This window comes from Typopeltis vanoorti, chromosome 10 (assembly GCF_054136105.1).
Source record: "Typopeltis vanoorti isolate ZY-2024b chromosome 10, IOZ_Tvanoo_1.0, whole genome shotgun sequence".
NCBI lineage: Eukaryota > Metazoa > Arthropoda > Arachnida > Uropygi > Thelyphonidae > Typopeltis > Typopeltis vanoorti.
The window spans coordinates 5691087-5703534 of record NC_143558.1 but is presented as its reverse complement, the minus strand read 5'-3'; the positions used below and the strand labels follow the sequence as shown (position 1 = coordinate 5703534).

The 12448-nt window shown below is 40.1% G+C and overlaps 1 protein-coding gene across 1 annotated transcript in view; it reads right to left on the bottom strand.

The window, feature by feature from the left end:
* LOC150102146 (apoptosis-stimulating of p53 protein 1-like) overlaps window positions 1-12068 on the bottom strand; it is a 186545-nt gene extending 174477 nt beyond the window's left edge. The window contains exon 1 of the mRNA XM_090398659.1: window positions 11755-12068. Coding sequence (XP_090254785.1) covers window positions 11755-11763 — 9 coding nt within the window. The 5' untranslated portion in view covers window positions 11764-12068. The remainder of the gene's footprint in view (window positions 1-11754) is intronic.
* Between the last annotated feature and the right edge of the window lie 380 nt (window positions 12069-12448).

The following is a 12448-nucleotide window of genomic DNA, read 5'->3' as shown; positions in this document are numbered from 1 at the left end:
AAAAGTGTTGCCTGCATCCCTTGAAATGGATAAAATTGAGTATCGTGCGGTTATAAAATTCTTTGTAAAGGAAGGTTTAACGCCAAAAGAAATTCATTCGAAGTTCATAAAAGTTTATGGGCACTCTTCTCCTTCGTTTTCGACAATTAAGAAATGAGCTGCCGAGTTAAACGTGGCCGTACCAGCCGTGAAGATGATCCACTTAAAGGACGTCCTAAAAGTGTAACAACACCAGAAATCATTGATCAAGAGCACGAAATGGTATTGGATGACCAGCGAGTCAAAGTGTATGAAATTTCTGAGACTATAGACATTTCAAAAGAACGTGTAGGATATATTTTGCATGAAGAATTGCAAATGAAAAAGCTTTTCGCAAGATGGGTGCCGCACTTGCTCACAGCAGATCAAAAACGCACTCACATGAAAATATCTGAACAGTACTTGGAGCGTTTTGACAAGAATAAAACTGATTTTGTGCGTCGATTTATTACTATGGATGAGACTTGGATTCATCATTACACACCAGAATCCAAACAGCAAGTCAAAATAGTGGACAGAAGCCGGTTGTTCAGCGCCAAAGAAGACAAAGTCGGTTCCATCAGCAGGAAAGGTGATGGCATCGGTGTTTTGGGATGGTAAAGGCATTTTGTTGATTAATTGTCTTGAAAAGGGTAAAACAATAACCGGGGAATATTATTCTGATCTTTTAACCAGACTAGATGAAAACATTCGTGAGAAAAGACCCGGTTTGCAGAAGAAAAAAATCATCTTTCATGAGGACAATGCACCTACCCACAAAGGTGTTTTGGGAAAGGAAAATTAAGGGATCTGCACTATGAATTGTTGGAACATTCACCCTATTCCCAAGATTTCGCTCCCTCTGACATCTATCTCTTTGCAAAACTAAAACTCTTCCTCGCTGGTCAACGTTTTTCTTGGAATCAAGAGGTGATTGCAGCCAATTGGTGCATCTGTACATCTGGGTATTTTGCAGATCTTACTGGGAACCACTACAGAGACGGGATAATGGTGCTGGAGCATCGCTGGAATAAATGTATTAGTCTTAAGGGAGATTATGTTGGAAAATAAAAAAAATTTTGAAATTATAAATTGGTTTTTTCATTGTTAGGCCGAGAATTTTTCAGACCACCCTCGTATAAAAACTGAAAAGACAAATCGAACCATCTGTCGCACCGTACCTTGTTTTCCCGTACAATCTTTATACGCTTTCTTTCTTTCCCTATGGATTGGGTGCATTGATGAACACAAGTGGAGAGAAAGAAATAAAAGAGATTCTAACGATTCATGTAGATAACCTGAAAAGGAAAATATGAACCAAAAGATGCTTCCGCTTTAAAGAATGAATCTGTGGTATCTCAAAGATGTTTAATCCTGATTATTCTGTCACTATGGCAACATCCTTCTCAAGTCTCATTTCCTTTCCAGACAGGACTAAAAAGCAAACTTACAAACTTTTTTTTTTTTTTTGAGCAATAAATGCTAAAGTTCCAGGTGTGGTCTCAAAGTACAGAGTCGATACAAAAAAAAGAAACAAAGAAAAAAAAATTTTTTGAGATGATACCATATTTTCTTAACTGCTCATTAGCGGATTTTAATATCCTGGAATATTCTTTCGTGTTGCATGATCTGCCAGCGGAGGGATTTAGAAATATGAAGAAAACCAAACAAGACTACGAGAGCTTGAATATCACGACTCTTAATTGAAGGGAGAGTTAACGGTCGCCTAATTTGGCAATGGCTCCTCCAGGACAGCGTCAAGAAAGAAATAGAAGATCTGATACTTGGTGTTCAAGAACAAGCAACGCAAATGCAGTCAAGGGCGAAGATTAAAAAGATCCGAACGACAGCAAATGGCAACTGTGCACAGATTCTCCACCAGAGGGCTGAAGATAGCGCAAGTGGTGAAATTTGCCGAAAGATAAGTTCTTTTTGGAAGCGTCAATTAAGTCATTCTTTTAACATCGTTATGAGTGTTTGCGTGATTAACTGTAAAGGTAGTGTGTTTAATTTTCTGATTTTTAAAGGTTTAATATTTGCTTTCTTGTACACTGTTCTGTGCGCCATGGCGCTGGTGCACAAAACAATGGCGGGCGATTTTAACGTGGGTGATTACGTTCGCTGCGGCATGTGCGAAATGCATGGTCTTAGAGATTTTTTCGAAGGAGAGATTTTTTGGAGAACGTGTTTGTCGAAAATGTTTCGCGAATGTAATGGAAAAGACAGCGCGCTTACGTGGAGTTCTTCACAGAACAAAACGCGAGATTGGGTGGTTGGAGAAACACCTGGCGGATGGTATGACTCATAAGCAAAAGAAAGAGAACAGAAAGCATGAAAATAAGGATCGGATTTTGTACGTGATTCATTGATACCAGGAGTCCTTGAAGTCCTTAATGAGTGTGTGACGAAATTGAGTTTTCCTGGAGATAAGGTTAACGATGCCACTGCTGCTGGAAGGATGAAGAGAGAGTTAAGGTGAAAGAGACGTTTATTTTGGCTGGTTCAAATTACTTGGCACGTGACCAGTGTGGCACGCGTGAAGACATGAAAGAATTGATAGTGCATGCAAAAAAAAATAAGATCAGAAAGCAAACGTTGTGAGTCTGTTGCCACATGGTAGAGTAGAGTTGAGGCGGAGAGCTATTATCACAGATGAGGCAGAGCGCAGATTGTGCAGGAGGAATGATGTGGAGTGATTTGATGGAAGGAAGGATTTAAATAAGGTGGGTATAAGGAAGAATATAGATGACATGAACTCACAAATTAGCACGATGAGGACGTAGATTAGCAACTATGGGGAAGTAGATTGGGAGGAGGAATGGTAACGGGCAGAGAAGGAAATGGAATTCATACAGCTGCTGAAAGATGATTACCTGAGGCAACATGTAATGGTTCGAGAGTGCTGGATCTGGTCATAGCATCAGAGAACTCAACACTAACCAGTCTAACTATGCTGCCTCCGCTTGGAGAAAGTGAAAACGTAGTCTATTTGAGAGATTGCAGAATTTTCTATTAAGAATGAATATATATGTGGAGCTACAAAGCAGGTGATTATGACAAGCTGAGGAGACAAATTTAATAGAGCAATAGCATAAGAATGTGGAGGAGGAGAGATGTCGTAGTGCATGAGAGGTGTTTGAAAAAGCAGTATCAGGGTATATACCTAGAATAAGGACAAATCAGGTGGAGTTAGATGGATGAATAGTTTCATTAAGTAGGAGTTTCACACAAAGAAAATATTGTGGAGGAAATGGTGATCAGCATGTCCGGGAGCAGTATAAGGCGCAGGCAAGACGTGTGACCGGGGAAGGCTAAGGCTAATTATGAGATAAATCAGCCTTAGCCTTCTAGCTAGCTGATGACGCCAAAATAAACCCTAAAGAGTAAAAGAAGGAATGACTTTAAAAAGAGCTGATGGTGGGGCGGTAACAGAACCAAACCAAATAGTTCGATTATCTGAGTTAGCATTTTGTAGGGTGTACCATCTAGGTGGTGACAGTACAATGCCAGATGTGCCACTGAATGATGGGAGAACAGAGATTGAAGAAATAGAGGTGCTTAGTATATTACAGAACCGTAATGCTAACACTGGCATAGGGTCAGATAGCATATCGGCCCATGTGTTACGAGAATCTGCAAGGGAATTGTCAGCTCCTCTGACCAAGCTGTTTAAATTAATTTTTATTATTACTTATTAATGAATTATTAAATCCATTGGGAAAGTGCCAGTGGTTTGGAAAGAGGATAAAATAGTCCCATTGTATAAAGGAGGCTCCAAGCAAATTGTGCGCCAATCTACATCCCAGGAGTAGTGATTAAGGTATTGGAGAAATTGGTGAAAAACAGAATTCAAGATTGGGTGGATAGGAATATGATCCTCTATAAGGAACAACATGGTTTTGTGAAGAGTTGGTCTTGCCGTAATCTGCTTACTTTTTATAATCAAGCGACAATCGAGTTGGATAAGGGAAACTGCTACTCGGTGATACTGCAAAAGCTGTTGAAGATTCCGCATAGATCACATCAATTGGAGCAAATGGGGGATGGATATAAATCTAGTGATTTAAATTAGAGGGTGGCTGATGTATAGATATCAAAGAGTGGTTTATGGAGAAGTTGAGTCGAGGAGAAGGTAAGTGTCCAGTGGTATATCACAGGGCTTAGTACTTGGTCCTTTGTTCTTTAATTTGTATATCAATCATACAATAAATGACACGATAGGAAATATTCAGTTGTTTGCTGACGATGATAAACTGGAAAGAGGTTGAAGAAATAGTTTATGGAGCAGTATGGTAAATGAAGGGGATGGAGATATCCCCTTCATTTACCATCTTCCTTCAGGAAGACTTTAAAAGTTATTGTTCCCTTATATAAGGCTTTAATAATGCCATATCTTGGCTACTGTGCACAGATCTGGATTCCGTGGTGATGAAGTTGTGGAGAGGATCCAGAGGCAAGTGACAAAGATTGTGGCAGGTCTGTGGAATGCTCTCTATGAGAATATTTGACGGTGTGTAGGCTTCAAAAATTAGCTGATGATGAAAAAGAGGAGACATGATAGAAACATTTAAAGTTATTAAAGGGGTTCTATAGGATTTACGCCGAAGACTTTTTTCAGTACATGTCAAGAAGGGAGAAAGCAAGGGATCACCAGTGGAAGTTGTATAAGAGTGTGGTTAGCAAGGGTGTTAGCACTAAATTTTTTGCTTGGAGGGGAGGTGAATGGGCCAGAGGTGGTTGTGGGGTGCTTCGTTTGTTAATCAATTCAAGGAGAAGTATGATAGGTATTGTGTGAATAATGGTTAGTGTGTCAATGTAGGGGTTTCCCGCGGTGAGTCTTCTGACTCCATGGAGATACATGTGTAATAATAATAACAATAAAATTATTATTATTATTATCATAAAGAAGAGACAATGGACCATACAGACTAATAAACAAAGGCAGGATCTGGTAGCAAAAGCTGTACACTCTAGCTTGTGCAGGAAATATGGTTCCCAACTTGCAAAATCCCTTTGGAACAAACAGTTTAAAAATTTATTGAAAATGAAAATGCCAAGATATTACGGGACGTTAAAATTCAGACAGATCTTGAATATAATATATGCTGTACATCACTGTAGTCGAACAATAAGTGTGATTTATGATGAGGCGATACCAGGGGAAAGTAGAGTAGAAGAAAAACTGACTGTGTGAATGTATGTATAGGGATCTGGAGACTGAAATTCAACGACTTTGGATCAAGAAAGCAACAAGTCAGTTTGAATCTTACGTCTGCAGTGAAACATTTCATTATTCTGTTTCTTGTTACTCTTTGACTGCGAACTCTGCTAATTAAATGTACTACTACTAATAATAATAATAGAAATAATAATAATCGAGTATTGATGCCAAAGTAGATGAATGTGTGAAATTGTGTTGGAGAAGGTCTGAAATGTTAATTCACGGTTTAAAATGTTCATAACAATCTTCTCAGCGCCTGTGTGTGTATGTGTGTGTGTGTGTGTGTCGTTCGGTGCTGTCTATTTTTATTTTCCCCAGCTGCGTATAGCAAATCGACTTTGTTTGAACGAATTCCTTTTATTCAGATACCCCAAATCGAATTCGCGTTCTTCGCATTGATGCTTTGTAACCCTCCCTGCCGCATCTCAGTTCTAATTACAAAGTGGTTCAAGAAACTTCTCCGAGACGAGGTGGGCTGTAACAGCACGAACGAGGCTGTAATGGGTCACAAAGACAATACCCACCAGGTTCGTATCGATGCTGAACAAAACGCGAGTAGCGAGCAAGCAAAAGGGTCACTGACCACCACGCACCTTTCCTACGCATTTGAAAATCGGGACAGGAAGTCCTCGTAGAACAGATCTGTCAGACGGGACGCATTGTCTCAGCAGATACATTTAACTACGCCACCCCCTTAACACATATCTCAAGACAGAACCGCGATGGAATTTACTGTTTAGAAAACTTTGGGATGCGAGCTTTTGTTCTCCGATTTATATTTTATTATAAGTATAAACTGCGTGTGATATTTTAACACACACGCAGTTTATACTTTGATTATGTTCATAAAATACAATCACCGTGATTTGATGCGAAGCTTTTTTATATAAGATGCCTAAATTTATATAAACATAAAACGATGTATTTATGTTTGAAATACATTCACTTACTATGTAGGATTGCCCAAATTTGTTTTCATTTGGTTAAAAGTGAGTTGAAACATTCTGCAAACACGAACGTTTTAAGAAATTAATTATTTATGACGCCACATAGATCGTCTCCGAGGCTATCGCGTGAGATTACTTAGAGTTGTCTCAGCCAGACCGTTTTTAAAATACTGAGCTGTCTTGGAAAGCTGTTGTAGGCTTCTCAAAGGCAAAGGTGTGCATGAAAGGCGATTTTTTTCCCGTACCCATTTTGTTTAGATTTCACTCGCCGTAAAAACGAGTGAGCTGTGCGTGAAAGAAAAAAAGGTGGGCTCGGTGGAATGGATACTACATTGTCACACGCTGATCAGTGCAGGTTAAGTGCAAACGAAGGTCATCTTCTTGTACTAAGCCGGAGGGATGTTTAGTTTCCAGTCCGAAAAAACCGGTCTGACATAGATACGTGGACAAATCTTTCATGGAGAGAGAGAGAAGCTACAAAGTTACTCGGGGAGATGATGAAGATTGTAATTTCTGGGATCAGAATTTAAAGGATGTTTCCTGGTACATGCTATAAAAGACACTTTCTGAAGATCTTTGTCCTTGAAAAACTGTCCTGTAAGACCCTTTTTTTTTTAAAAAGAAATTCCGACGCAGTTTCCAATATTAACATTCAAAACAGAAGTCCTCATTGATTTTTACTTCCCACACCAGTCTTTTAATACTCTTCGAGCACAGTGTGTTAATCCTCGGTCAACTGACCCACTTTAACTGTCTGCCAATAATTCTTTCGCGCTTTAAATAAACAGAAACGAGTTAACGATAAAATTCTTACTGACCTACCTGCTGTGGGAGGGAGGGTTTGACTAGACATCGAAAAAGGAAGAGGCACACATAACAACAAGATAAACAAACGCTTGGAACTGAACGACCTTCGAGTTGAGTCAAGAATACGTTGCGCAACTACTTACGTTACCATTTTTCCTGTCTGAAGAGTGAAAAGAGTTCCAAGAGAAAGAGAGAGAATCTGTTGTGATCCCGTGGAAATAAGGATTCAACTATCTTGGGCTTTATATGGGTTTTACTGAAATTATTTAAAACACACGTACCTAGAAAAATCGGACATGCGCATATCTGCTTGAATAGGATGTCTGTATTATTACTGTACTATTACTATTATTACTAATTCATTTTAGTCTTCAGAACACCAACTCGTTTGGGGCATCGACTTCAAGATCTGCCCAAGGGGGGTGGGGGATGCTGACCTACGCAATCTTGGCTACACGTTGCAAATGCTTCCACTTCATGGAGCGGAAGGACCGATTGCTTCTTCCGCTTTCTCCCACAAATGCTTAATTGGAGCGAGATCTGGTGGAAGAGCACTCTATTGAATAATGGTAAAGACATCGTTGTCCTAATGGAATCATTCACCGTTGATGTGTGCTTGGTGACGGATTATCGGTCTACGCTGGTGTCCAAAACCTAAGGAGGAACACTATTTCTGAAGACTGCAAATTCAGACGAATCAGCTTGTGGCAATTTGTATAACGGACGATTTCGAGTAGAAAGCGGGTACACATTCGAATTTTTGAATCGCGCGCAAAGGGATCACTTGATAACACTCAACAGGATAAAACAAAGAGCACGTTTTCACTGGTGTTGTATCCAAAAAAAATCAACAAGACACCAATGGGCTAATGTACTCTTTACAGATGAGAGTTGTTTTAGTTTTTCCACTGAATTCTGGACAAAACTTGATCTGACGTGAAAGTGATGCTGCTTACGATCGTGAAAATGTACTTGAAAGGGCGATGCTGGGGTCATGGTGTGGGGGCGACATTATGTTTAATGACACACCAAGCTACAAGTGCGGGAAAAAGGGACTATGACTTGTGACCAATATTGCTACGAAGTTTTTCAATGTCATGGCGATTATTCCATGGTGCTGTAGGCGAAGAATTCATTTTTATCGATGACAATGCCACACCACATCGTACACGAGTAGTGAGATTCTTCTGGAGACCGAGGATGTTAATCGAATAATCTCAACCCCATAGAACGTTTGGGACGCAATAGGGAGGGGTGCACTGCTGCTCGAAATTCCCCTCCAGAAAACAAACAAGGCCTTATCCTTCCTCTGAAAGAGGAGTGCACTAGTTTGTCTCAAGAACTCCTGAAATCAAGAACTCCTTAACTACATCCTTAGGAAATTTATAACTTTTGCCAAAAACGTATTGCCATTGAATTTGTACGAAATTTATAACACATGTTTTGTGTAATAGAACTTATTAGTATGCCGTCAATAAATGTATGTCCACATTTGGCTGTAGTCGTGAGCATTTTTTCATAGCTGGAAGTAACCGTTACCAGATGGATAAATATCGGCCTAATGGGATGCATCTTTTAGGCAACAAAGTTCAAGTAAGCTGTGGTACCGAGATGTCGCTGCATTGATAACAGGGAACATAATATGCTCCCAGAGAGCATCTCCTACTAGCTGATTTTCTGCTTATTTTTACTTGATGGCGAGGTGCTCACAGTGAGGTTTAAACTCACTAGTTTAAAGATCGTCCAATGTGAGACTTCTTACTGGAGACCTGAAAGGACTTCAGAAGTTCCACGCTTGATCTCAAGAGCAGAATGTCTAAATTATTTAACCCTTAGTTCACTCGCGGGACTAATTTATCGGTGTATCATCCTTTGTAGCGTCTCGTACGACAGTTTAAAACAAGTGCTAGGTCAGTGAAAACTCGAATCAAATAAACAGAGCTAATTTGGGCGCTTGAGCAGCATTAGCTTTCACACAGCGCAATGCTTTGTCGTCCTCTGCTGAACATTTGTATCTTTCGTAAAGTCTGCGAACCTTGCAGTTTCAGAGACAAATGTTCGTCTATAAAGTAAGGTATTGTTATCTGATAGTAGCTATTTTGATCTTCCTTAAAAAGACCAAGAAAGACTGAAATAGTTTTGTAAGCACTGTCGGTGGTACTTTGAAATTTTACTTTGGAGAAAGGAGGATAAAAACAAAGTCGTTGAAATGGGTTAGGAAGGCGATCAATCAATAGATTCGGATGCTGGTGTGACGTGTTGAGATTGTGGTTCAACAGTAAGTCTAAGGATGAGTTTGAACCTCAATATTGTAACAGTATACGTTACCTACTATGAAAATTGTTCACTTCAACAAGATCGCTCCTCAACTTTATTGAATAAACATGATCCGTCTAATTATACATATCAACAAAAATCTTGTAAGTAGGATCGAAATAGATTCTGTAGAATTTAAAAAGGATATTTAAAAACATAGAAAAAATGGATGCTTAAAACAGTATTTATTCGGGCACATCACACCTCCTTGCCAAAGTTTGCCTAAGTATCGTTCAGTTACAGAAATAAAAAAGTCAAATAGAAAGAAGCAAGCAAAAAAATTGAATTTTATAACTTGGATTATAAACAGCCAGAATTAACCCTCGTTTAACGCGGTACTTATACAACACGGTTCCGATAAAAACGCCTTCTACAAACTGTAATAGCCCTTCATCTTTTCATATGTTTTTCACTGTGCGACTTAAAAATCAAATTTTATCTTCGTTAATTTTACGTCTTCCCCTATTGCGTATGTAGTTATAAGTAGCGAATTTATATTAGGGGAAATACCCTTTCGCACGCATGTTCGTCAATTGTTTACATTAAACGAAGACAAGTGAAATTTTTCTCGTTTTCTGCCAGGAAAGTGCATTAAAAATCATAAGTGTGTTCATCTCAAGCTGAGCACTTTATTTTCTGGTGAGTTGCATACAATACGTGATGCTTGTTTTCGTGTAAAAAATCATTTTTATAGTAATGGCCAATTCGGGGGAATTTGCGACGTGGTTGAAAACGAAATTAGTACATTAATTGATGGGAAAATAGATTTAAATGAGTACTAACTGGTAGGATTAATAGAGGATTAATAGATTAATTGATATCTGTTAGCCATTTTCAAACCTTTGGACACTAAGATGAAGGCGATTTAGCCAGCCTGAGGAGAACGTAGGGTCCCCCCTCTGTGAAACGGGAATTGCTTTTTTTTTTTTTTTAAATCTCAGAAACAGAAGATTCATCATCTTACAGCACATTTTGTGGCGATGGTGGAGCAGGTGTTAAAGATGTGAAGAGCGAGGTAGCATCTGAAGCCACACACACACACACACAACAGCAGTTTGTGATTTTTTACAACCTCATTTAAGTACAAGTAAGTTCTGTAAGAGACTGCGTTTATATTACAATGAAAGATACTTTCAGATCTGTTGAGATCCTTGACTCAATTCAAATTCCGACCACTAACATGCCTTGACACTTACAAGAATTACAGAAATTACAATTAAGTGATAAAAATTTATAATTTGAGTTCGTTTCTGAATAATTTATGATAAAGCCTATAAAAAGTGTATTTTTTTAAAAAAAGATTTAACTTGGATCGCAGATTTGGATTGAGTAATAAGGAAATACATCAGAATTATTTAAACGAATTCGAGTTTAAAAAAAAAAAAACTGTTGACCAACATTTGGATCACTGAATGATGTCTGAACCCACCATTTTTCTCTGTGGTTTCTTGCATAGGTTTACCCTCAAGGAAATATCACCTACAATTCCAAGTACTGTCTTTACGAGTACTACAAGGTCACGTTAAAATTTTTCTGCGTACTCAAGCGTGATGAAACCCCCCAGGGATGCATTCACGACTGGGAGTACGCTTGTAAGATGTGATACCATAGAAATGTCGAAAAACCTTCAACAGAAAAAACGGTCCCCGGATGTGGAATTGAATATTTCGATTTGCAAGGAAGAGAAGTCCACAAGCGTTTGCTGACGACAGCACAAATTCGAGGCAGAAAAGAATACCTGTTATACGAGGTGAGGACGACGCCAGTGCCGAGAACGATGGATGACCCTCCCGGCCAAATTGACTTCGTACTTACCAACACAAAAATGTGAGAAACTTTTTTATTCCGTTCCGAACTTTTACGAGCGCAGATCGAGACCGAATGAAAACACGTGGGTTTATTTGTTTGATTTATTTATCTGTTCAAAAACGGATTACAGTCGGGATAAGAAAAAGAGGGTTTTAAGAGGCGACTTCGCAGAAGGAAAATTCCACACACAAAAAATAAATAAATAAATAAAAATAAATAAATAAATAAATGAAATAAGCGACTAGTACAGGAAACGTCAGTTGTCCATAGGTGACCTTCGAGGACAGACCGACAGACACGAACAGTGTTTACGTAAGAGAACGCCATCCCCCGTCATGTGCCAGGTGGACTGGCCCTTTTACCTGAGAAGTGCTCGCGCGAGTTACCTGTGGCTTCTTTCCCGTCATGCCTTGCTCGGGACGGGGTTTCAAATGTGGCGTACACTAAACGACGTCTCCGAGACTTGGCGAACCTCGCGAATTTACCACCGACATTCGCTCAACGAACACCTACCACACCCTCCTCCGCCCAAGTCATACGCCTCGAAGCACGTGAGTCAACCAGGTGTATCCCAGGCAACCGTTTCTAAGAGAGAAAAAAAAAAAGTAGAAAATGGCTACGAAAATTCGTACTTACCAACACCATGGTCGCAGTCTATCGCCTCGTCCGCACCACCGTCCGCTACCCTCAGAGTTCACGAGAGGAATTTCGTTGTAGGGCTCCACTCGCGTGCGCCGACATTTTCACGTCCAAGCGACCGATGGCCGGAATGCCGCGTTACCTTGGCTGCACTGCACTCGCGACGCCTGGAATATCACGTGACAGCACGTAACAACACACACACACACGGAGACGTCAGCCCCGAACGAGCACACTAGCGTCAGGGAGCACTCGCAGCTCACTCGCGCTATGGGACGCTGTCAACGAGATTTAGTCTCTTCGCATTCTTCGCGTCTGATTCAGTTTCGTCCCACCACCCCCCGGGTATACACGTACCCCTTCTAAGAAAAAACTGTGACAGCAGGTGGGAGGGCGGACCTGTCCGACTGCATTCCTCAATGGGACGACAAAAAGCAGAGTCCACTTGCCCAGAAAGGGTAGACCGATGACGTCATAGCTCGTTGCACAACAGCCCAGTTGGGAAACTTTTTTTTGTGGCACGCACTGACGGGAACCTTCACCGTTTCTTTCCTCATTTACCCGTAGAGCTAGGTCAAGGCAAGAAGACTAGGGATTGGAGGGAGAGTCGCTTGCCGAGGGAGATCTATTTATAACAACAATCTTTTTGCTTAAGATTAAGATCAGCAAGCGATCATCACACAAACTCATC